Source organism: Cricetulus griseus (assembly GCF_003668045.3).
Source record: "Cricetulus griseus strain 17A/GY chromosome 1 unlocalized genomic scaffold, alternate assembly CriGri-PICRH-1.0 chr1_0, whole genome shotgun sequence".
In the NCBI taxonomy this organism is placed as follows: domain Eukaryota; kingdom Metazoa; phylum Chordata; class Mammalia; order Rodentia; family Cricetidae; genus Cricetulus; species Cricetulus griseus.
The window spans coordinates 274,472,495-274,499,074 of record NW_023276806.1 but is presented as its reverse complement, the minus strand read 5'-3'; the positions used below and the strand labels follow the sequence as shown (position 1 = coordinate 274,499,074).

Below are 26,580 nucleotides of genomic sequence, written 5' to 3'. Positions count from 1 at the left end.
TGTTTGTTTATCTTGCACTCAGGGCTTGGTTTAATCTCCTATAATAAGCAAAACAAAGGCACCAAAGCAAACAACAAAATGGATCTTTGTTCTTCTCACCTTCAAGCTTGTATACAACTGATATGCCAAAGCACTTTCCCTACTGCCACATACGCAGGCAAATATCCAACCCTTTCAAAACACTCTTTTTATTACAGTATCATTTCCAGTCTCACTCTAAGCCAGGCTGCTCTTGAGCTTGAGGAATACTTCTACCTCAGCCTTCAGAATGGTGGCATTACAGTTTTGAGCTACCATGCCTAGCTGTATTGAGATTTTCTTTGCTCACAAGTATTCCTCTTCACCAAATGTGGGCTTTCTACACAATAATGGAAATACCCTTTTTGTTTGTTTTCCATGATAGGGTTTCTCTGTGTAACAGCAGACCTGGCTGTCCTGGAACTCTGTAGACCAGGCTGGCCTCAAACTGGCATTAAAGATGTATATCACTAGGGTCTGGAGAGATGACTTAAGGTTAAGAGCATTGGCTGCTCTTCCAGAGGTCCTGAGTTCTATTCCCAGTACCCATATGGTGGCTCACAACCATCTCTAATGAGATCTCTTGCCTTCTTCTGGTCTGCAGACATACATACAGGCAGAACACTGAATGATAATAAATAAGTCACCGCCCCCCCAAAAAGGTGTGAGCCCCCACCACCCAGCAGAAATACCTTTGTCTGCATATGTGCCCACACACCAGAGGGGGCACCAGATCTCATCACCTCTGGAAAAGGAGCCAATGCTCTTAACCTTTGAGCCATCTCTCCAACTACCCAATCTGAGTTCTACAGAGGGATAGAGATTAAGTTCCCTTTAGTGGCTGTGATGGAGTCTATGCCTGGGGAAACATTATTACCTGAACTGCTACTGGTTAAAACTGATGATCAGGACAGCAGTTGCCAAGCTGGGCAGTGGTGGCACACCTCTTTAGTCCCAGCACTTGTGAGGCAGAGGGAGGTGGATCTTTGTGAGTTTAAGGCCAACCTGGTCTACAAAAGCAAGTTGTAGGATAGACTGGGCTGTCTCACCCCTGTACCACCCCCCAATTTTTTTTTCAAGAACCAGGTATGGTAGAACACACTTTTAATCCCAGCATTTGAAGAGGCAGAGGCAGGCAGATCTCTGAGTTAGAGGCCAGCCTGGGCTACAGAATAAATCCCAGGACAGCCAGGGTTACACAGAAAAATCCTGTCTCCAAAACAAAAAAGCCCAAAACATTCTCAATATCCTGGTATTGTTACTTTTTATTAAGTTCAAGTTAAAAAAAAAATCCCACATGGACTCTTTGTAACTATGTATCAATCAGTAATGTGACTGTGCACAGATTAAACATACCCTTGGCTAGGAGGTGGTGGCTCATGCCTTTAACCCCAGCCCTTGGTAGCCCATTTTCTCTAACTTTGAGACCAGTTTGGTCTACAAAGGGAGTTTCAGGACAGCCAAGGATACACAGAGAAACCCTGTCTGCAGGAATGTGGGAGAGGGGACAAACTAAGAGTGCTAGAGAGAGCTCAGCAGTTTGTTGCTTTTCTAGAGGAACAGGGTTCAATTTCCAGTATCCACATGGCAGCTTATAGTCACCTATAACTCCAATTCCAGGAGATCCAACACCCACTTCTGGCCTTTGTATTCACTAGGAATGTTATGTGTTACACAGACATGCATACAGGCAAAATACCTATACAAACAACCCTTCCCCCACCCCCACAAAAAGAAACAATTTAAAACAAAAAGTTCTTGAAAGAATCTTCAGTCCTTTAAGACAGCCCTTAGAAGAGACATGTGCAGTGGATTCTATTAAGCTTAGACAACAGGTTAACATGGCACTTTACATTATCCTATGCACCTATAGTGAATATTTGGTCATTATTCTATCAAAGTCAAATAAAGCAAAAAAACAAAACAAAAACACCCCAAAACAACCATTCTTTCTATGACAGGAGGCATTCTAGTTTAACTAGAAAAATGTAATTATCTCAAACAAATTTAATTCTGCCACCTGCTCCCCCCACCCCCCTTGGGTCTCTTTATAGCCCAGGCTGTTCTGGTAGCTGCTATGTAGACCAGGTTGGCCAGGAACTCACAAGAGATCTGCTGGCCTCTGGCTCTCATGTGCTAGGATCAAAGGCATGTACTCATAACTGGCCGTAAGTTTGCTTTCACTTGTATAACCAAAACGTCACCTAGCCACTCTCCTCCTCCTTAGTGTTTCCCAAACTGAGAACTCCTTGTTGGGTGTAGGGGGAGGTGTTGGGTCCCAGCCCCCATGGGGTCTCCATGAGTTGCTTGTCAGCCAATAACCATGGGTGCATTCTGCTTTCTAGGCCTGGATTACAGCCCCTGGCCTGGCCTTGCTGGCATCAAAAGCACAAACTTTTATACCTGGGTTTTTTCCACTTTGCCTTAAGTCTGTATATAAGGCTGCTCCCTCCCTACAAAACACACAGATCCACATAGCACAATTGGCCAGACTTCGCGATTTTTAACTAAATCTCCAGGCTTTCACACGATACTTGGACTTAGTCGGGGAGTGGAGGCCACGGTTGGGCTGTCCTACAAAATACAGGATGCTGAGCAACCCCCTTACTTAGTTCTACCAATTAGATGTCAGCAGCATCCATCCAATAGAAAGAACACCTTAAAACTTGTCAATATTATCATTAAGCTGTGAAGAATACATTTACCCCATTAAAAACCAAGGATGTACAATAAATCATATTTCCTGTCTTTTTAAGTCTTAAGTATCCACCAAAATTCTGAAGGAAGTACACAGATTAATTAAAAAAATATTTTTAATTAATGACTTAACTTAAGGCATCAATCATACTGACAATCTACTGGCTTTTACTAAACTGTACATTTGATGTTCACTGCTTTTTTTTCTTAACTCTCAAAATTAAAATAGAAGTATTCAGGGCAAGTAAAACAATTGAGTGTATAATAGTACCATCAAGACTAGCAATTTATGTAAACTCTAAGTACAATGCTAGCTCTATAACGCTTTCTTACTTGTGGGTTTTAGATACAGTGTCTTTTGGATGAATTGCATTGTTTCTGAGACTAGATCTCATTATGTAGTCCAGTCTGGCTTACCAACTCAAAATCTTGGGATTTCTGGAATATGCCATTAGGTCCAGTCTATGAATTAAGTTCTTAACAAATGCATTTAAAGAATGAAAATATTTAGTTCAAAAAAGTTTCAAATATTAAGCAGCATGCTTTTTATGATTTATACCAAAACTAAAAATGAACTATAAAACTAACAATAATTCCATAAATAAAAGCAAGTTTTCTACATATTTCAATAAAAGACATTTAGTAATTAAATGTTACTGTCAATTAAACTGATGAACTTTATTGGGGTTAAAACTATAAAAAGTTCATCCTAAAAGATTTTGCAATGCAAAATTCTTCCAGTCAGTGAATATTTAATTTGAATGCTAGAAATTACAGGCAATTTTCAAAAGCAGACTCACATTCATAAAACTTTATACATCATTTGAACTAACATATATGTTTATACTACTAAAATCAAGCATGCATTGCCTTCACACGTTCCTGTATCATGATTTTTTATATAGTACATTATATAACACCACTCATCATCACCAAATGCATTTTATCATACACTTGATCCATTCTCCTTGGATTTCTGATCTCTGTCTTCGTTCTTTATGTTATCCTATAAAAGAAAAACAAAGTATAATTTTATTAGTCTCTTGATTGGTCTAGTAAATATATACACATAAATCATTTATATGTTATATATACGTTTGAAGGAAAATAGTTACTTTGGGATTACTTTTTAATAGTTTCCAGAACGCTGGAATGCTGGGAATATATATTATAACTAATTGTTTCTAGAACAACTATACAGACTATAAACATTGAAGATGGCAGTAAGTGATTTTAAAATTTAAATAAACCATGAAAACATAGAAAAGACAAAGTATCTAACCTTTTTGAGGACAGTGTGGATATCGTCCATAACTGTGGATAAGTTTCTGAGTGTTTTCGTCAATTGGTTTTCAAATTGCAAATTCATGTTTTCTGAAACCTTCAAGTTTTCTTGTAACTGACCAAGGTCTTTTTTGACCTCTCTGAGTTCACCAGAGAGGCTTTTGTTAGAATTCTCCAAGTTTAATATAGTTTTTCCATCTTCATCTGTTAAAAAAATTTCAAAATACACCATTTTGACTCCAAATGGTAGAAAGAAAAAACTCACTCTCACAAGTTGTCCCCTGACCTCCACAGGTGTGCCATGGTGTATGTGCCCGCCCGCATACATACATACACACACACATACATACATACATACATATATGTAACAGAAAATAAAAATTGAGCTATAAAATTCAAAAGCAGCTAGACCTGGTGATAAAGGCCTATAATTCTAGCTATTCAGGAGAACAAGGCAAGAAGATCCTAAGTTCATAGCCTGCCTTGGCCATAGAATGAGTGCAAGCTCAGTGTGGGAAACTCACTTTGACTTTGTCTCAAAGTTAAAATACAAATAAAGACTTAGGAATATAGCTCAACTTGCAGCAAATTTACTTAAATTGCATGGGGTCCTGATTCAATACTGAAACAAACAAGTAATGTTTATAAAAGTCAAACTACTTTCATTAGTTGTAAAGTACAACACAAACCAGGTATGCTTGCACACAGCTTAATATCAAGCCCTCAGAAAGCTGAGAAAGAGGAATAGCTGAATCTGAGGCCAACTTGGGCTACACAGTGACTTCCATAACACGATAGCTACAAAGTGAGACTCTGTCTCAAAAAAAGAAAAAGGAAAAAAGAAACAAACTATCAACAGTTTTAAATAGTGTTACTTCTAATTTCAGGTTCCTTTTGGTTTATTTTGAGACATTGTCTCTTTGTGTAGCTGTTCTGGCTGGCCTGGAATTTGTTATGTAGAATATTTATCCAACTCACAGAAATTCACCTGCCTCTGTCTCCTGAGTGCCTGACTCAGGTTCCATTTTTGATGACTATTTAGAGAAAACAGAAAATGGCAAAACTTATGTGGTTCTAAAAGAGGTTAAAAAAGATCAAAAAGGCTGAGTATGTGTCTCATGCCTTGGGAGGTTTACACGGTTAAGAGCCTGTCTCAAAAGTCTAACATAGAAGCTAAGATTCTTACAAAATTAAGCAACAAAAACAATGAAAACAAAGTCAGGTGCTGACAAGCTGGCTTAGCAAGAGTACACATTACTGTTGCAGAGGACCAGAGCTACCAGCACTCACATTAGGATGGTGGCTCCTGACTGCCTCTAACTCAAGCTCCAAGGGATTAGGATCTGATGCCCCTTCCTCGTTACCCCCCCCAACACACACACAAACAACGTGCACACAATTAAACATTAGCAATAAAGTTTTGATTGTTGCCTAGACAAACTGACAGGGTACGGCTTATTTGTGAAAATGCACTGTTACCATGTAAGTATCTTTAAAAGCACCAGCACAGCCAACGATAACCTCACCTGTTTTTTCTTCTAGTAATTGGAGCTTCTGTTCTACCTCAGCTCTTACTTTTTCACTCTTTTCCAATTTTTGTAAGAGACTTCCAACATCCACCATCGCACCATTGTACACGATAAGCCCTACGTTTTCTTCTCCATCTTTTGATTCCTGTTTTACTGTTGGTGTTGGAAGTAATAATCTGTTTCCTAGAATATAAAACATTTTTCTTTAGCAACTTATGAATAATACAGTTACCAAAAAAAAAAAAAAAAAAAAAAAAAAAAAAAACAAAAAAAAAACCCCAAAGAGCAATTCTGGCCAGTGTCTAGTGTCTGCCTGTAATTTTAGCACTTGGGAAGCTAAGGCAGGAAAATCCTAAACTCAAGGCCAGGACAACTATAGAGACAAAACTTATCTGAAAAAATTTAAGGCAAAAGCAAAGCAAATCAAAACAAAAGAGGGCTCCAAATTTTAATGTATCAAACCTAGCATATCTTCCTGCAATGACTCTGACTCTTCATGGTTTTCTTCATCTTTCGAGGTATCTGTTAATTTCCGATAAAAGCATGACTCTCGAAGTACTACTTTATTGAGAAGCTTCTTTACCTATTATGCAAGCAAATAAAAAGTAACATGAAAATATAATTATTTGACCTATTACTCAAGCAAGTAAACAAATGAGATGAAAATTCTCTATTTCACTGTAGTAATGAGCCAAAGCCTCATTCAGACTTGAGTCATCACTACTATTACTGAGTTAGATCTCTAGCTTAAAGCTCATTTCTTTTTTTCTTTTTTTGTAGACCTGCCTGCCTAGCTCTGCCTCCACAGTGGTATGGGCTATAATATAAAAGTATGGGCTACCATATATGCTGACTGTAGGAGATTTTTTTCTTTTAAAAAAGATTTGTGTCAGCTGGGTGGTGGTGGCCACGCCTTTAGTCCCAGCACTCAGGAGGCAGAGGCAGATGGATCTCTTGGGAGTTTGAGACCAGCCTGGTCTAGAAGAGCTAGTTCCAGGACAGCCTCCAAAGCTACAGAGAAACCCTGACTCAAAAAACCAAAACCAAACCAACCAAAATTAAAAACAAAACTTTTTTTTTTTAATGTAAGTGTGTTAGTGTACACACATGTATGTGGGAAACTGAATAGGCCATAAAAGAGGTATTGGACACCCTGAAACTAGAATTATAGGCACTTGCCAGCCAGTTGGCCTGGGTGATGGGACTATTGTGGGGCCTCTTCAAGAGCAGCACACATGGTCTTAACCCCTGAGCCATCTTTCTAGCTCCAAAGATTTGTTTTGTTTTGTTGTTGTTTTTGAGAAACAGTTTCTCTGTGTAGCCCTTGGTGTTCTGAAACTTGTTCTGTAGATCAGGCTGGCCTCAAACTCAGAGATCCTGTCTGTACTTCCTGAGTGCTGGGATTAAAGGTGTGTACCACCACTAACCTTCTATAACTTCTTTAAAAGGAAAATGTGTGCAAACAGAGGTCAGAAGTAAACTTTCAAGAGCTGGCTCTCTCCTATGGGGTCCAGGGATCAAACTCAGATTATCACATTTGGTAACAAGTGCCATTACCCACGGAGACATCTTGCTGGCTCCAAAAATAGTTTCTTTTAAAAAAGCTTAGATTAAGCTGGGCGGTGGTGGTGAATGCCTTTAGTCCCTGTACTCGGGAGGCAGAGCAGGTGGATCTCTGTGAGTTCGAGACCAGCCTGGTCTGCAAGAGCTAGTTTCAGGACAGCCTCCAAAACCACAGAGAAACCCTGTCTCAAAAAACCAACCAACCAACCAAACAAAAAGCTTAGATTAAAAAGAAAGATAAAAGGTTAACCTGGTGGCTTATGCCTATAAACACAATACTTAAAAGAGGCTGAGGTAGTGTCTACAAGGGTGAAGCAAGCCTGGGCTGCAAAATGAGACTCTTGTTTCATAAAACCACATGAAAAATAGGTAGCCTTTACGATATTAGATAAATGAAATGAATTTATTCTACTTTCATTAAAAGTTTCTGAGATATGATGTAACTTAGTGGAAGGACACCTGTCTAGCCATGATCGAAGCCCTTAGCTTCTATCCAAAGAAAGCAAAATAAATAAAAATTCTTTATTTTAGGGTGTTGATGGCGCACGCCTTTAATCCCAGCACTCAAGAGGCAGAGGCAGGCAGGTGGATCTCTGTGAGTTTGAGGCCAGCCTGGTCTCCAGAGCAAGTGCAAGGATAGGCTCCAAAGCTACACAGAGAAATCCTGTCTCGAAAACCCAAAAAAAAAAAAAAAAAAAAAAGTGTTTTTAGGCTGGAGAGATGGCTCAGAGGTGAAGAGCACTGACTGCTCTTCTGCTCTTCCACAGGTTCTGAGTTCAATTCCCAGCAACCACATGGTGGCTCACAACCATCCATTATGAGATCTGGTGCCCTCTTCTGGTGTGCAGATATACATGGAAGTAGAATGTTGTATACATAATAAATAAATAAATAAAATCTTTTAAAAAAAATCTTTATTTTAATCACAAGATCCATTACCTGAGCCCGAGAAAGATGCAATCCAAGAGTATATAATATTTCTTCCAAATCCTTTTCAAGAAGGTAACCGCAATGGCTTTGATCAAAATAAACAAAGGCCATCAGCAGATCCCTGTTAACTGTGACCATCTGAGTCTTCTCTTTCTCCTAGAATGAACAGAAGATATGGCATACGGGTTTTACTACCATGGAAGAATGAGAAATCAAGGCACTGTCTATATGAAAGTACTAATCTTAAAAAAGATCTTTGTTTTATTTTAGCTAAACTGAGTAGATTTTATATATGAATATGAAAACTTCGACAAACACAAATACCCCCAAATCAGTAAATGTAGGGTAAGGAAGCCAATTTCTAAAGAATATGCTATTCAGTAAGTCCCTTATCCTAAAGGAAAAGATAAAAGCAGCAACCCCCACCCAAAAACAAACAAACAAACAAACAACCCACCTTATCTTTAGAGGGTCTTTCCTTGCAGTATCGGTTAACATCTCTTTTGTCATCTCGTTTGTTCATTTCTTCCTCTTCCCTATCTGTAAAACAAATGAAAAAGAAGAAAAAATTTACTCATACATTCTCAACTGCTGTAGAAACCCAAACTATGTTTCTATTACAGAAGTTTTCAAAAGATGAAATAGCAGGTATATAAAAATCAAATAAGGAAAAGTTAAGAAAAAGAAACAAGAAACCCAGTGGTGCTGACACACGCCTTTAATCCTAGCACTCAGGAAGCAGAGCCAGGAAGATCTCTTGTGAGTTCACGGTCAGACTGGTTTACAAGACAACTAGGGCTATATAGAGAAACCCTGTCTCAAAAAAAAAAAAAAAAAAAAAAAAAAAAAGCAATGGGAAATTTATAAATTCCCACATGGCAGTGAACTGCCATAACTTCAGCTACATGATACCTACAAAACACAGACATACATGTGAGCAAAATACTCATCACATACAAAAAAGGAAATTTTTACAAATTCAGGAAAAGGAAACACTGCTTTATTGAATCAAACACACCGATTTCTATATTTAAGAGTCTGTGTGGGTATGTGTGTCCTGTGTATGTGGAGGCCACTGGCTGATGTCAGGTGCCTTCCTCAACTGTTCTCCATTTATGGAGACAGCGTCTCTCTGGTTTGGCTAGGCTGGCTCTTGTGCTCCAGGCACCCACCTGTCTTCACCCTCCCCAGGGATATTATTACAAAAGCCATCTGAATACTAAGGGAGTACAACGTACATCTTTATGCTTACGCACCAAGCACTTCAGCAACTGAGCCATCTCCTCAGCAAAACCTTGTTTCTTTGAACATCTGGTATCATTAAATCACATAAGCTACCTCTCACCCTGTCTCAGTCTCTCTAGTGCTGAGGAGCCAAGGTATATGTACCATTACAGCGCTTCACCACCGTCAGGCCATAAAAGAGTATCTTAATTTTGACCAAAAAATAATTTTTCCAGTTCTGGGAACTAAACTGAAGCTTTTCCTACGCTTTGTAAACTACCAGTTCTGATATAGGTTCTTGCTACCTCGTCCAAGATGGCCTTGAACTCATGATATCCCTGCCTTACTCCTCCCAAACAGCTGGGGTTATAGATCTGCTGCTACACCAAGTCTGGACAATTTTTATCAACTTAATGAATTAAAACATATCTTGTTATCTACCCTTGTGATTACTAATAAGATTAATCACCATTTCAAACACTAATAAGTATAAAGTTTTAAATTTCTTGGGCTGAAGAAATGAGTCAGCATTTTAAAAAAGCACTTGTTTTTGCTGAGGATCCAGGTTCAATTCCCTGCACCCACGTGGTTCACAATCATCTGTAACTACAGGTATATGAGATCCAATGCCCTTTTCTGACTCCCAGAGGCACCAGGCATGCATGAGGTTCAGACATGCAGGCAAAACACTCACACATAAAATAAGCAAGTTAAAAAAAATTTTTTTAAAGTACTAATAAACAAGTGTGGAGGAAGACATTAAGCTAAATAATGTTACATTGTAGACCACACTGCAAAGTCTATGAAGCAATTTTACCTAAGGTTGTCTTCAGAATAGGCCTCAGTGAGAAGGTAAGAGCTGAACACAAATGTCAGGTGTGAGGATATAAAGGGGCGCTGGAGAGATGGCTCAGCCGTTAAAGCCTAGGCTTACAACCAAAAACATGAGGATGTAAAGGGGATGGGCTTCTGAACCTGCTGACAGAAGAGACTGTCAGTGCCAAGTTCCTAACAGAAAAGCATTAACTGACAGGTTTAAGGACTTCAGAGGGATTGAGAAGCAGCAAGGGACAGCAAGATGGTTCAGTGGATAAATCACTAGCCTTGCAAGCCTGATAACCTAAGTTCAATGTCCAGATCTCATGGTAAAGGAGAGAAACAACTCTTAAAAGCTGTCCTGGCTTCTACAGGAACCATAGTAAATGTCCTTAAAGTAATAGAATGCCACAACACAGGATTCAAGTATTAATTAAAATAAAATAGCCAGATGTGGTACAATGAGCTTGTAATCACACTAATGAGGCAAAGAGTGTCACCCAAAGCCAACCTGGGCTACATAGGCCAGAATCAGTTACACAGTAAGACTGTCCTACAAAAACAAGAAAATTTCCGAAAGTCAAAAAAAAGCAGAAAATGTTTAGTTCACTCTACAGCCCTGAGGTCGTCTACTGCATACCATCTTCTTCATCCTCAGCGTCTTCTGCCTCCATCGGGTCATACTCATCTTGATTATTATCTTCTTCAGTTTCGTCGTCATCTTTAGAATCTTCTTTTCTTTTTTCTTCTTTCTATAATTTAAGATACCTTAAAATTAGGTAATATCATGACAAGACAGACAAGCAAACATAAGTCCATTAAATGGATGTACTTGTAACAAGTCCAATCAATTACAGATTTCTTACAACAGTAATATCCTATTCAAGGATGGCATGGTGAGCATGGCCATAATCAGAGCACTTGGAAGGTGAAGTCAGGAGAATAAGTAGGTCCCAGTGCACAGCAAGAAAGACAAGAGGACAGAGAGAAACAGAAAAAAGGAAGAAGAGTTGGTTCAGACATACAGAGCAGTGACTGCTCTTCCGGGGAACCCTGCCAGCACCCACATGGCAGCTCACAACTTAACTTCAATCTCCAGAGAGCCATACTCTCTTCTGACTCAGAGGCTGCCATGCACACACATGGACCATAGATACACATACAGGAAAAATTTACACATTAAAATAAGGACAAAGAAAAGAGAAGGAAGGAGTAAAACAAATCAGAAAATTAGTTATAGATAATTAGGCTTTGCTCTGTGGCTCAGGCTGTACTTGAACTGCTGACTCTCCTCTTTCCACCTTTGACATATGGGATTACAGGTATGTGACCCTATACCCAGCTGTTTTTTGAGACAGTCTCAAATACCAACACAATACTCAACACGTCTAGTTTGGCTTTTGTTACTATTATCTAAAGGCTAGAACTAAACATTACTGTTTTGTTGCCTATCCTGTAAATTACAGACCTTCCTCTCATCTCTGTCTTCTTTTTTGTCTTTATCGTCGCCTGATTTTCTCCGTTTTGGTTTTGGATCATCAGTATCATCATCTCTTTCTTCTTTTTTATCTTTTCTCTCATCTTTTTTGCTTTTCTTTTCCTTTTCTTTTTTGTCCTCTTTCTCAGGAAGAGACAGTAATGATTTGTATATTCTGACTCCAAAATCTCTTTGAAGCATTTCATTGAAAAGTTCTGCAAACAATGAAACCTATAAAAAGACACCAATATTAATTTAGACATATTCAAAAGAAATACTGAATAAACCAGCAATCAGTCATTTATCAAGCACTATCTTACCACACTTATTATTTATAAGAGAGCATTTTGAGGGAGATGAAGAAATCAAGAACTATAAAAATGGAAGTGAATGAGGTAAGGACCATGAAAATCCTCAAAAGAACTAGCTGTGGTGACTCGTGCCTTTAATCCCAGCCCTTGGGAGGCAATCAAAACTCTGTGACTTCCTGGCCGCTTTGGACTATTTATGAGTTCCAAGCCAGCCACCACCCTCTACATAAATAAATAAACATCCTCAAAAGAGCAACATTTTTTTTTTTAATTTTTATTTTCTAGACAAGGTTTCTCTGTCCTGGAATTCGATCTGAAGAATAGGCTGGCCTTGAAGTCAAAGATATCCACCTGCTCTACCTCTGAGTGCTGGGATTAGTGGTGTGTGCTACCACTACCCAGCTTCTTTTTAAAGATAAGCCCTTTCTATGTATCCAGCTGGCTTTGAACTTGTGTTCTTCATGCTTCAGACTGCTGAATCCTGTCTTAACAAGCTCAAGTCATTTTCTGTGTAAAAGACGTTTTAAGGATATAAATATCTTGCTAAGCATAGTAGTATATTCCCATAAACTCAGCATTTGGGAGGTAAGGCGGGAAGATCAACAGTTGACCATCATCCTTGGTTATATGAAACCGTGTCTCAAAAAAGAGCTAGACATAGTGCCTCATACCTGTGATTCCACATATCAAAGGTGGAAAAGAGGAGGATCAGGAGTTCTTCAAGTCCAGCCTGAGTCATATAGCAAGTTTGAGACCAGACTGGGTTGCATGAGACACCATCTCACACACAAAAAGCCACAACCATATAAGCAGAACCATATAAGCATATAAAAAACAGAGTGTAAATATTGTTATGCTTGCATGTACGTAATAGCAGACCCTGAGGACACTGAAGCAGAATAATCATGAGTTGAAGGCCTAACTGAATTACAAATTGAGTTTTAAGCCCAGACTGGAAACTCAGTAAGACTTTTAAAGGAAAAGTCTGGAGATACATGTAGCTCAGTGATAGAGGTTTGCAAAGCATGCATAAGCCCCTGAGTTCAATTCACAGCACTATCAATGGAGAGGATCTGGGCATGGTGGTACACACTTGGGAGGCAAGTGCATCTCTGAGAGTTCCTGGTCAGATAGAGCTATGTAGTAAGATCCTGTTGAGAGAGAAAGATGAGAGATAGAGACAGACAAGAGAGAACACATACTCAAGTTGAAAGATAATACCACTATACCACTTACTTTCTCTTACAGTCTAATCAGTCACAAAATTTTCAAATCCATTAAATGGTATTTTAATTCTAAAGAAAACAATACATTACATCATTCTCAAGACAACCAGGGGCTGGAGAGATGGTTCAGTGATTAAGACTAACGGCTGCTCTTCCAGGAGTTTGGTTTGATTCACAGAACCCACATGGTGGTTTATAAACATCTATAACTCCAGATCCAGGGGAACTTACACCCTCTTCTGGCCTCTACAGGAACCAGGCACACCTGTCATGCACAGACATACACATACACAAAACAACCACACAATAAAAAGTAAGACAACTTGGTATGTATCTTCTGATAAAAGAACACACTACCTCTCAAGAATGGCAATAGGACAGTCACAGGAGCACAGGCCTATACTGCAGCAGAGGACAGAGGCAAGATGACCAGGAGTTCAAGAGTCTGGGCTATAAAACTACCTCAAGGTTAGCTAGAGCCACTAGAAATGGTCTCAAAAAACCAAAATGAAAAACAAAGAATAATTTAGATCTAATTTGTTAATTTATAGCAAAACAAAACAAAACACCACACTGCAGGAATCAAACAGCAAAAGATAGTCTATTTCATCTATTAGAGACCTTAGAGGACAAATCTTTTTCATAATAATAATGGTGAACAAAAACATACAAACAATGTGAACAATCAAAGAAACACTCAAGAGATTCAATACATTAAAGAGTCAATCACAACTTTGGGTATTATTTTGGTCCTAATTAAAACTTTAACATTACCTCAAATGAATGCTCTTTGTTATCTTCCAATCTGTAATCCAAAAGGACACTCAAAGACATGATGCTGCAATCAAATTTGCCACTTTTTGCAGCCCAGTTTGGATGTACAATTATGGCTGGTTCATCGGGCAAAATGTATCTTCTTTCTTGACGCTGGCGTTCCATTTCCTCTTGTCGTTTTCGTTCTTCCTCCTAGACATTTGAAATTTTTTGGTTGTAAGCCTAGTCTTTAACTGCTGAGATATCCCTCCAGCCCGACATTTGAGATTTTAAGTCATGGTGAAGCTTCCATGTACAAAGTGCATGTGTACTGAAATGTAAAGGAGCTGGGTGTGGTGGTTCATGACTGTACTCCCAATAACTTGGTGGCATAGACAGAAGGATGACCTCAAGTTCTATCTAGCCAACCTAAGATACATAGTGAGTATCAGGCTAGCCTTCGCTACAGAGTGAGTTCTTGTTTCAAAAAACAAAAGTCTTCTGACTTCTTACAGTGATTCTATTAGCCATAATGGTTAAAAACTGAGACAGAACCATTTATGGCTCTTAATTCTCTTTCTTAAATTTCCTTTATTTCATTGGTTTATTTAAGGGAGCAAGAACACACATGTGGAGGTCAGGGTACAGGTAGGTGTTTCTCTCCTTCCACCACAAGTCCTAGAGATTGAACTGCTGTTGTCAAGCTTAGCAGCAAGTATCAATGAATATATGTGGCTTCAAAAATAACTTGACTAATGGATATCAGGACTTCCTGAGGAAACAGACTGTTCCTCAGAGAGGTTATGGACACTACACACCCTATCCTGCTATAAAGGAGTGGCATAAACTGAAAGGACTAAAGCCCTGGCCAGCTCAGGAACAGTATCATCATCTAAGATATTTATAACCCATGAACTAAAACAAGAAACCACAAGCCCCACAAACTGCCTAGGCACAAAGTAAAAGTCATGAAGGGGAAAATACATCACAAGAAACATCCTCAAGAAGTTCCCAGGATCATCAGGCATAATAGATAGTCTGCCAGAGCAGAGTCCAGTTCCCTTGATACCAATCTCTCACATTTAGTGTTACTGAGAAAGAACCTAACACATCCTCTAGCTTTACTCCCTTTTAGCTCAGTTATTAAAAATAAAAAAGCAATGCTGGTGGGCATTGTGGTGGTGCACACCTTTAATTCCAGAACCCAGGAGGCAGAGGCAGGCTCTGGTCCACATACAGAGTTAGTTCTAAAACAGCGAGGGCTAAACAGAGGAACCCAATCTCAAAACAAATAAATGACTAAGCAACTATGCTAACACATACTTATGATCCCAGCACGTGAAAAGTCAGAGAAGACAAGAGGAGGATCATAAGGACAACCTAGCTACATAAAGACTTCCCAGGCCAGCCAGAATCACATCAGTAATACCTTCTCTCAAAAAGTCAATTAAAATGGGGGGCGGGAGGGGGATAGGGATAAATGAGTGAAGGAACTTGCTGCCAACCCTGATGGCCTAAGTTTGATCTCCCCCCCCCCCACACACACACACCCACAGTGTAGAAGAAAACCAACTCTAGCAATTATTCTCTGACCTCTGTCTGGGCAAGTCCAGTGGCATGTTCAACCACACATAGAATGAATAAATACAAATGAAATTGTTTGAGACAGGGTCTCTCTGTATAGCTCTCTGGCTGTTCTGGAACTATCTAGATAAGGTTAGCTTTGGAACTGAGTCCACCTACATTTGCCTCTCCAGTGCTCTAAAGCTCCATGTCACCACCAACATTATGTTACTTTTCTTTTTGATTGGTTTTAACAAGACATGGTTTTTCTGTGTGACCAGCTCTGGCTGTCCTGGAACTCTCTTTGTAGACCAATCTGGCCTCACAGAGATCCACCTGCCTCCTGAGTGTCACCACCACGCCCAGCTCCATCTATGCTACTTTTAAGGCTTCAAAAGCCAGTAAGAGAACCATGGAGAATAGTACTTGCTATGAACCCTAAATACCTAAGTAAGTGTCCCCTAAATACCTAAGTAAGAGGTAAGTAATACCTCTCACCCCTAAACCCAAGGTGAAAGAGAATGAAGTTGTGAAATTTTTCGAGTTACACATGCAGGCTAATTAAAAACAAAACAAAAAACAAAACTCTGGGCTGGAGAGATGGCTCAGTGGTTAAGAGCTTTTTTTTTTTTTTTTTTTTTGGTTTTTCGAGACAGGGTTTCTTTGTGTAGCTTTGGAGCCTATCCTGGCACTCGATCTGGAGACCAGGCTGGCCTTGAACTCACAGAGATCCGCCTGCCTCTGCCTCCCGAGTGCTGGGATTAAAGACATGCGCCACCAATGCCTGGCCGGTTAAGAGCATTTCTTGCTCTTGAAGATAACTCAGGTTTCTTTTTCCAACCACTCACATGGGGGCTCACATCCATCCATAACTTCAGTTCCAGGAGATCCAGTGTCCTTTTCTAACTAATCTCTGTGGACACCATTTATATATGTGCAACACATATTTATGCAAAATATAAATAAAATAAATAAACCTTAAAGAGAAAAAGAAAGACTGCAAGGCCATTTTGACAGTAACTCTGACTCTGTCTAGTTTTGCAGCTGTTTGGATAGGATGGGAAAGCCTGGCATTTCTGCCTTCAGTATGCCTGTGCCCTCTGCTGCCCTTAACATTTGGATCAGATTCCACTCAGCTCTGTATGAAACATTTTATCATTTGAAAGACAGTAAGTCCAAAAGTAGAATACAGAGTTAATGTCTCTTAGATACAGGTTTGTTTTGTTTTGTTTGCTTTTGTTTTTTGGTTTTGTTTTTTCTGAGACAGGGTTTCTCTGTGTAGCTTTGGAGCCTGTCCTGGAACATACTCTGTAGACCAGGCTGGCCTTGAACTCACAGAGATCTGGCTGGCTTTAGATATAGTTTTTATTCCCATGGAGTGAACTTGAAGAGACCTAAGTCTGGTAAACAGTATACAATTACAAACATTATCATTAAATAAAAAATTTAGCTTTGATAGTGCCTGTATTATGCAGTCAATGTGCATGTGCACACAAATACATTTGGAGGCTAACTAAGGTCAACATTGAATTGCTTTCCTCTATAACTTTTCACCAAGTTTTGGACACAGGGTCTCCCACTGAACCTAGAGCTCTCCAACTGGCTAACCTGGCTAGGCAGTGAGCTTGGAAGAGCCTCCTGGATACACTACTAACGATATCTCCACTGTTATAGGAACATGTACCACCAGGCCTGGCTTTTAGAAGGGCACTGGGGATCTGAACTCAGGTCCATGTTTTACTGACTGAACCATATTACCTCATCTTCAATATTGTCTAATGTCATCTCCATTTCAGTAAGCACATTTCCCCAACTATTCCCAGAACTCTCTCTTCTTCCCCCCACGTGATGGGGATCTAACTTAGAGCCTTATGCACATTAGACTAGTACTTTTCCATAGACCTACACGCCAAGCTCCTCAAACTTCAAGGCATTTCTTAGCCAGGAACATGTCTGTAACCCCAGTTCTCAAGAACAAAGGCAAAGTCACAGGATCTAGGCCAGTAGGGCTTCACAATGAGCTCTAGGACAGTCTGAACTATTTGGTAACCCTCTCAACCAAAAAGAAAACAAAACTGTCATGTCTCACTAAACTCCTTTAAGACAGCATCTCCAATTCTTTTGAGTTTAATTAACTACATGATTTTTTTGTTTTGTTTTTTACAAAAACTCTGGCAAGCTACTTTATAATTTTTTGTGCTCTCTATTTTTTTTTTTCTTTTACTTTATGTGTACAAGTGTTTGGCCTGTTTCTACCTATGTTAACTATATGCCTAGTACCCTCTGAGGTCAGAAGAGGGCACTAAATCCCATAAGTAGCAGCAGAAGGGCTGATTTAATGTGTACTTTGACATGAGCAAGGCCTGCCAAGGATGCTGAGATCAATTAGTCCTTGGTATATTGGACAAGCTGTTACTCCTATGGGCCATGCTTAAGAGGAGTGTATATAAGGGTTTATGGATGAGTATGTGTAAAGACTAGCAACTGCAGTTAACTCCTGCAGGGTGTTTACAGCTTTAGACTGCTAACCTATAGAGATCTCATACCCAGACCAGACAAACTCTCCCTGTGTGGTACTTTTAATAAACATGATGAGTCTCCAGGTTGCAGTGGTACTGTTTAGAAAATCCCATGTGATTGCAGTTTCATTTCTATGGGTGTTTGTCCTTTCTTCATTCCTTGCCACCACTAGTCAGTGTTCCACAGACTGAAGCCATAGAGGATGCAGCAAGATCCCCTGGAACTAAAGTTGGTACCATCATGTTGGTACTAGGATTTGAACTCAGGTCATCTGCTAGCACAGCAAGAGCTTTTAACTACTGAGAAATCCAACCAGCCCACCCTCCATTTTGCTAAGGAAAGGTCTCACCATATCACAGATTGATCTCAATTTTAAGATCTACCTCATGAGTAGACAGTTAAAAAAAAAAAGAAAAAAAATTTTTATTTTACCGTATTTAAATTATAACTCAAAACTACACACAAACACAACTTGTTACATGTTCCAAGAGTTCCTTCTAAACAATATTAATAACATTGGAGTATGCAAATATGAACTACATACCTCTTTATCATCCTCAGACTTCCTATCATCCTCATCTTCCTCTTCCTTCTCAGACTTCTCTAATTCCTTCTGCTCTTCTTTTTGTTCTTCTACTTTAAGCTGTTTTGTCAAGCGAGCTATTAACTGGGATTTTAGTCCTTTGGAACTAAGAGCTCGACTTTCTAATTCTTTTCGGAGATCATTTACCTAAATATATGGAGCATAAAAACACAGAAGAAAAAAGTATGATATAAAAAAACAAATTATCTTTTGTCTGATTCTTAAAAGTTTAAGACTTAAATTTAAGACTAGTGTGGTTTACGTAGGAAGTTTCAGGCAGTCCAGGGATTATACAGTTAGACACTGTTTCAAAAAGCCAAATTAGGGGAAGAGACACTGACCATACAGTGATTTTTGAAAATGCAGAATTACAGAATATTTTTGAAAAATAATTTAAAACATGTGCTCTTGAGTGTGTGTACAAAGACACACTTGCCATGGCACTTGTGATGGTCAGAGGACAGCCTCCAATAATCAGTTCTTGCCTTTCAACATGCTGAGGCAGGGTCTATTGCTTCTGCATTTCCCTGGAATCAACCTCTACTTGTGAAGGCTTGCAGAGGAGCACTTTTACCTACTGAGCCATCACCCTGACCCTTTTGTGTTTTACTGACATCGTTTCATAATGCCCAGACTGGTCAAAATTGCTTATGAGTTGCAAAGGCAGGCGTAAACACCAGATCTTCCTGTTTTTACCTCCCAAGAAGATTATCACCAAGCCTACCTCTAGAATGTTGTTTTAAAGATTTATTTATTTTTCATTTTTCTTCTTTTTTTAAGATTTATTTATTTTATGAACATTGGTGTTTTGCCTGTATGTATGTCTGTATGTGTCAGATCCTCTGGAACTGGAGTTATAGACAGTTGTGAGCTGCCATGTGGGTGCTGGGTCCTCTGAAAGAATAACCATTGCTCTTAACCACTGAGCCATCTCTCCAGCTCTTTTCTTTTTCATGTTTGTTTTTCAAAACACAGTTTCTTTGATAGCCCTGACTGTCCTGGAACCTGCTTTGTAGACCAGGCTGGCCTCAAATTCACAGAGATCCACCTGCATCTGCCTTATAAGTGCTGGGACTAAATGTGTGCACTACCACTGCCTGGCTTTGTTTCCTTTTTAATTATGGGTATGTGTGTATACCTGTGTACATAAGTGCTTGTGCCCATAGGCATCAGATCAACCTGGACCTAGAGTTACAAGGGGTTGTGGGCTGACCCATGTGAATGCTAGTAATTGAACTCTAGACCTCTAAAAAAGTAATACCCACTCTTAAGTACTTAGACATCTCTTGAAAACCCCAAACAATTTAAGATGCTTAAAAATATTTTAAACCAGGTTAGGTGCCACAGCATATACCAAGAATCCCACTGCCTGGCAAGAATAAGTATTTTAACAAAGGAAAGAATCTATACTGAATATAATGTTTAAAAATAATTACACAGAAGAAGCTGGGCATGGTGGCTCTTGCTTTTAATGCCAGCACTCTCAAGGCAGAGACAGGTGGATCTCTGATTTCTAGGCTAGCCTAGTCTACAGAGTGAACTGAACAGCCAAGGCTACACAGAGAAAACCTGCTTGAAAAACAAAACCGAATAAAAATTACACTGGGAAAACTAATGCTAACTGAAAAAGGACAAGATATACTCTTGACATTAATATATTATAACCAAGCCATCTTCAAAAACTTTGTACCCAGTAAGAAAGAAGCTAGAAGCAAACAAATCAAAAAACATTTTAATATACTGACTTATTTAGAAAAGGGGTGTGCTATTGTTTATGAGTGGTGGTCAGAGGTTAACTGCTGGGAGGTGACTCTTTCCACCATGTAGGTTCTTGAAATCCAAATCATCAGCTTTAGTGACAAGAGCTGTTATCTACTGAGATATTTCATTGGTCCCTACCTATGAATTTTATTAGGTTATATTAGAAAGAAAAGAGTATATTTTTTATTATAATTAAAAAAGCACTTGTTATTAATAATCAAAAGAAATGTTCTTGTTTTGAGACAGTGTCTAGCTTTATAGAACAGGTTACCTTCAAACTTATAATTCCCCAGGGAAACAATCGTCATGCTTAGTTATGTATTTTTTTTTTTTTTGGTTTTTCAAGATAGGGTTTCTCTATATAGCTATGGGTGGCCTGGAATTCACTCTGTAGACCATGCTAACCTCAAAATCAAGAAATCTACCTGCCTCTGCCTCCCCAGTGCTGGCATTAAACCCATATGCCACCACTGCCTGGCATTATTTTAAAATAAAGAACTTTATAGATTATTGTAGAGAACCCACATGGCAACTCACAACCATCTGTAATTCTAGTTCCAGGAGTTCTAACACCCACTTCTGGCCTCTGCAGGTACCAGGCATATACATACATGCCTTGTACACACACACACACACACACACACACACACACACACACACACACACACACACACACACACACACGTTGTTGGGTATGATATTGGTGGCACACCGATATAACTACAGCACTTGGGAGGTCAAAGCAGTAGGATCAGAAGTTCAAGACCATCCTCAGCTATATAGCAAGTTAAACAACACCTTAGGTTACATGAGACATGAGACCCTATGCTAAATATAAAAAATTAAACAATTTTTACAAAATGTCTTGGCAAGACAGTTCAACAGGTAAAGATACTTGCCAAAGGGCCAGATGATCCAGGTTTGATCTTTGAAAAAGAGAAGCAACTACCTCAAGTTATCCTCTGACCTTCACACATGTGTTATAGAAGCTAGCTAATGTCACCTCCTCAAATGTTTAAAAATGCTTTAAATCCAAACAATGATTGGATACATCTTTAATCCCAGAGCTCAGAAGACAAAGAAAGGCAAGTGGATTTCTCTGAGTTTGAGGCTAGCCTGGTCTCCACAGCAGCCTACGGGGTAACACTGTCTCAAAAATCTCAAAAATCTGCCACACAAATAAGCAAGTCTCTGATCAGTCTCTGATCTGACCAACTTAAAGGCCCAAAGATAGAGAACCACATGATAACTAGTCCAGATTTACTGCAAGAAACACTAGCACACCTGCCTTAATCAAACATTTTTGAAGTTGTTACTTTCTTTTCCAGTTTAGTGGTAAACTTACCTACATTTAACTTAGAAATTATTACAAAAATCAGATTTACCACCTGATGTAATGGCTCACGCCTTTAATCCCAGCACTTGGGAGACAGAGGCAGACAGGATCTCTGTGAGTTTGAGGGCAGCATGTTCTACAAAGTGAATTCCAGAACAGCCAGGTCTGTTACTCAGATATCTGGCAGCTTCTGCTTCTGAGTGCTGGGATCAAAAGTGTGTACCACTACCACCTAACCAGATTTACCTTTTTCCTCTCCTATTCTCCTTAAATTTAGGTTATTTAGGCATAGAAATCCTGCAATCCTGGTCATCCCAAAACCAGAAAAACAGTGCTATCAACATAGTTATTATACTGGAAGCATTGACAGATACTCCTTATCTGAACCACACATACAGCCTCTTTAATTTATATATTTACAAGTGCAACATATCATAGTTATAGAAAACCAAAGGACTTCAGTTTGAATGCTCCATACCCTTTATTTTATTTGTTTGTTTTATTTTTGAGACATGGTTTCTCTGTATAGCTCTGTCATGGAAGTAGCTCTACAGACCTTAAAACTCAGATCTGCCTGTTTCTACTGGGATTAAAGATATGCATGCCACCATGCCTCACTCCTGCCCCTCTAAAAATAGAGGCTCACTCAATAGCCTAGGCTATCCCAGAAGTCATTCCCCTGAAATGCAAGGCAATCCTCCTGCTGTTGCCTCCCAAATCTGAGACAATGGATATGAGCCACCACACCCAGGTTGAATATATTTCCTACTTGAAACAATCCTCTCAGTCTCAACAAATTTACTAATTTCTGTTTAGAAATTTAAAATCCTAAAATATTCTTCCTCATTGCTATTGTGTGTGGGTACACAATACGTATACATTTTCCATTACCTTCATTGCCTTTGGATCAAGTTTAGACCAATGAGTAGGAGTGGAAATTTCTTTAACTTCACCATCATCCTTCTCTTCTTCATCCTAACATACAAAGTTGAGAACAAAATTACTATCCTGAAACCTTCAACTGTAAGTCATTTATTCTTTAAAAGTCTGTTGCTGATCTGTGCAAGGTCACAATGTTTCAGATTGTCTTCTCCTAAAGTTATTATTTAGGCAAGTCCACATACATACATTCTACCACTTTTAACTGATCACAAAGACATCAGCCAATCAAAGCCAGATCTGTGAAACACAAAAGGGTGATAAATTACAACACAAAGGATATCAGGGATACACAGACACTGCCGGTCTCCACTAACCACACAGTGTGTGATCTTGCCCCAATTTTCAAGCCACCCAAAGACTGATTTAGTCAGACCTTTGAAATGTACCCAAGACGTTGCCACATAGCCTGAAATTTCAAATCTCTCAGACTTGTGGTTGTCCAATTTCAAATATCCATGACTAGAACTGATGACCGTGAAAGAGAAAATTTTTTTAAATTTGAGAAAATGGCAAAATGTTTAAAATGGCTTAATACTGAATCTTGCTCAACAACTGGTCCCAGATTCCAGCAAATAGACCTATGATAAAAACAAAATTCTGTGCAATGGAAGCACAACTTTTTCTTTGAGGTCTCAGCACTCTTACATTTAAGTTAGCGTAATAGACAGATTTTTACGATAAAAGAAATACAACTATACTGCTGAAAGCTGGACTACCAGTCGCTGTTACCAGTTATGTTCCTCCATGTGTGTCTGTTATGTAGTGTGTGGTGTGCATTTGTGCCTGTGTTCCTGTGCCTGTGAGAAGCGGAAATAGAAAAAGGGATTAGCGTTCAGTGCCTGTTCTCCATCAGCCTTCTTGCGTTCACCCTGAAGCTTCTCGACCAGCTGCTGCTTGTATCCTCGGGAGAGGGTTTCCCACTCTGAGCGGGTGGGAAGGCAATGCCAAACATCCGGGAAAAATAAAACCACTGTCTCCACATGAGCTGGAACTGTACGCCCCTTGTGGGTCTCCTCAGGGCGATGGTAGCGAATCTCTGCAAAACGGTACCTGTTGCAAGGGAAGAAGCATGTTGGAAAAAAAATTCTACAATACATTTTAAAGACCCTAGTTCACTTGTAGCACATCAAGTAAAGAAATTTTGCTGCAAGAACTTGAGGTTGGTCTAAAGAAAAAAAAATTATAGAAGCCATAGTTCCTCTTTTGGTACATTTGTATAACAGTTTATTAGTTAAAAGAATACATTTCCACAAAGAATTTTCTGATTTGATTACAGAACTACCCATTATTTTAGAGAATACCTGAAGAAGCTGGAAAGCTGTTCAGATTTCATGTGCTAAAAAAAGAATATTCTCAATTAAATTGTAAGAAATATGCTAAAATACACAAGACAAATAAGCCTCAAGAGAAAATATGGCTGAACAAAAATAATCAGCAACTACATCACTTTATAACAAAGGAATTGTAATGAAATGAAGTTCTCTCTGGACGGATCTTCTCCAGCTATATATGAAATGAAAAGTATTTTTCAACATTCATCCAATTTCCAAAGTACAGCATAATGAAACATTTAAATTTTCAGTATATTTTGATTAGTTCTTAATGCCCCTTCCCGAAAACATTTTTGGCACCAAATAAATTTTTGCTACAAATGGGGATTTTCCTTTGAGTTTACCTGTATGACCAGTGTTGGTAAAATAAGGAAAGGGGAAAGGCTGATTGACAAGAACAGCTACATAAACTACCACAAGAACATTCCTAATCAATCAAGAAATGAATTGGTACTTACCATTGTGTGCATACACTTAGATCAATGCCTGTCAGAGCCTTACAACAACGAATGGCAGTCTTAATCAACACAGAGGGGTCTTTTTCTGGGTTTGGTCCATCCAACGAAGGAGACCAATGGCCTCCAATGGCCATGGCTTCATCCTTGCCTTTCATGCCCACTAGAAACTAATTCAAAACAAAGAATCATTTACATATATAGTATAGCCCATCAAATTATAAATAGATTCTCAGAAAGGAAAGGCACAAACCTTCCCAATATCATTTTTACTACCTCTGGTATCTGCCAGTCAAGGAAGAGTTCAGTTCATCATGTTCCACACTGCATTTCAGCAATGGAATAGGATTTATACATCATAACTCATCCTCTAAATATTTGATCAGATAAGAATTCTTTTAAAGAAACAAGCTATGTTTAAATACAATCTTTAAGAGCATCCAAGAGATTTTACTGAGCTACAAGCATAAAGCATCAAATTCACAGCCAAACTAAAAACAGAAATAAAGCCACATTCTAAACAAAAAAAATCTAAACTACATGAAAATAGATTTAATATTATTAAAGTAACAAGATTTAAAATGTGCTTGTTTTCAATTTTATGTAAACACAGTAAGAATTAAGATAAATAATATACAACTAAAATAAAAACATTTCATTTTACCTTAACCAGTCTAGCCGGATGCTGAAATCCATCACGAAGTTCTTGTGGGTCTTCAGCAAGAGCACATGACTTATGATACAAATCCTCCATACTAGGGCTAGCCATCAGCATTACCTATTATAGTCAAATAATTCAATCCTGTCAAAAGTCTAAAGTAATGTAAAAAAATGAGTACTATTGATTAACCTTAAATGTAAGTTTTTTTTCCCTAAAAGTGGAATGTAAAATGCTACCAAAAAAAAAAGAGGGGTAATATTAGGTGCTTTATCAATCTTACATTTTCAAAAAGGGATTTTTCCTTACATTTTTCAGATCAATTTTTAAAAACACAAGTAAATTGACTAAGCAATTGACTAGTCTTTGGCACATTTACTCAACATTAAGTTTTATCCAGGTCTATAGGAAGTCATATGGCACTCAAGATCAACTGGCTCACAGTTTTGAAGTTTAAAATGACAACAATAGCCATTGTTTTACAACTAAAGAATTAAGACAGAAGCTAAAATAGTTAAATAGCTAAGACAAAATCAGGCAGAGAAAATTGGGTTTGGATCAGCTATCTAACAACCAGTTTCTAAAGGATAACTCCAAAAGCTATGAGATTCAAAATTTGCATCACAGTGGAATACAAACCTTTGCACTGTACAAGTGGTCAGCATCAGGTGGATCAAGAACAGCCATATTTTTTTCTAAGGACTCTACTTCTCTGTGCATCACATAAAAATTGCAGTAATTTCCCAGTTGAAATGGTCTTGACAAAGGGAAAGCATCCACCCATGTAAACTGAGCATCAAAAAAGTCACTAGGAATATATAAATTCTGATAACGGCGCCTTAGTTCCATCATGTCACAACTGGGACTGGAAAATAGACATAGATAATGAATAAACAGCCTTAAAAAACAAAGGTTATGCATAGAAGCTATATAAAATGACACAGTAAAAATGCACAGATTCAAATCTGCATAGTACACTGCTGGATAAGTAATATCTGAATGTTACTTTTACTTCACTATTTTTTTGTGTGCAGTTTATAATTCCTTAGAGAAAACCCTTTAAAATAACTACATCTCGCCGGCTGGTGGTGGTGCACACCTTTAGGCCCAGCACTCGGGAGGCAGAGTCAGGCAGATCTCTGTGAGTTCAAAACCAGCCTGCTTTACAAGAGCTAGTTCCAGGACAGCCTCCAAAGCTACAGAGAAACCCTGTCTCCAAAAACCAAAATTACATCTCCAATTCCAGAGATTATCAGAACAAAAGGAGTTCCCCCTCAGTTGGAAGTATGTGCATTTGAAAAAAAATACAGTTCATACAAAAATGTATACTAAAATGTGATGAGGGGTACCAAGTTGCTATTTGCCATTCAGTCTTGCCATTCAGTCACATCTGTGATAGGAAGAAAAACACAATTTTTTTGTTTTGTTTTTTTGAGACAAGATTTCTCTGTGTAGCTTTGGAGCCTGTCCTGGAACTCACTTTGTAGACCAGGTTGGCCTTGAGCTCACAGAGACCCACCTCCTTCTGCCTCCTGAGTACTGGGATTAAAGGTGTGCGCCATCACTGCCCAGCAAAAAATACAATTTTTATTCTGTAGTAAGT

The 26,580-nt window shown here is 38.8% G+C and overlaps 1 protein-coding gene and 1 non-coding gene across 7 annotated transcripts in view; both read right to left on the bottom strand.

Moving 5' to 3' along the window:
* Positions 1-2,813: 2,813 nt before the first annotated feature.
* Positions 2,814-26,580, bottom strand: part of Ccar1 (cell division cycle and apoptosis regulator 1) — a 45,942-nt gene continuing 22,175 nt past the window's right edge. For 4 of the 6 annotated variants that reach the window (XM_027388239.2, XM_027388236.2, XM_027388238.2 and 1 more), the window contains exons 11-25: positions 25,617-25,842; positions 24,984-25,097; positions 24,323-24,489; positions 23,373-23,583; positions 22,483-22,566; positions 18,456-18,641; positions 13,850-14,041; positions 11,530-11,769; positions 10,702-10,813; positions 8,479-8,561; positions 8,031-8,177; positions 5,991-6,111; positions 5,526-5,711; positions 3,998-4,203; positions 2,814-3,721 (exon numbers count right to left, since the gene is read on the bottom strand). In XM_027388239.2, coding sequence (XP_027244040.1) covers positions 3,662-3,721; positions 3,998-4,203; positions 5,526-5,711; positions 5,991-6,111; positions 8,031-8,177; positions 8,479-8,561; positions 10,702-10,813; positions 11,530-11,769; positions 13,850-14,041; positions 18,456-18,641; positions 22,483-22,566; positions 23,373-23,583; positions 24,323-24,489; positions 24,984-25,097; positions 25,617-25,842 — 2,335 coding nt within the window. In that variant the 3' untranslated portion in view covers positions 2,814-3,661. Of the gene's footprint in view, positions 3,722-3,997; positions 4,209-5,525; positions 5,712-5,990; positions 6,112-8,030; positions 8,178-8,478; positions 8,562-10,701; positions 10,814-11,529; positions 11,770-13,849; positions 14,042-18,455; positions 18,642-22,482; positions 22,567-23,372; positions 23,584-24,322; positions 24,490-24,983; positions 25,098-25,616; positions 25,843-26,580 lie in introns of those variants that run through there. The other 2 variants (XM_035450719.1, XM_035450720.1) reach the window with 2 other exon arrangements.
* LOC113832434 lies at positions 24,620-24,684 on the bottom strand. The gene has a single exon (XR_003479706.1). It is a non-coding gene; the product is annotated as a small nucleolar RNA SNORD98 (small nucleolar RNA).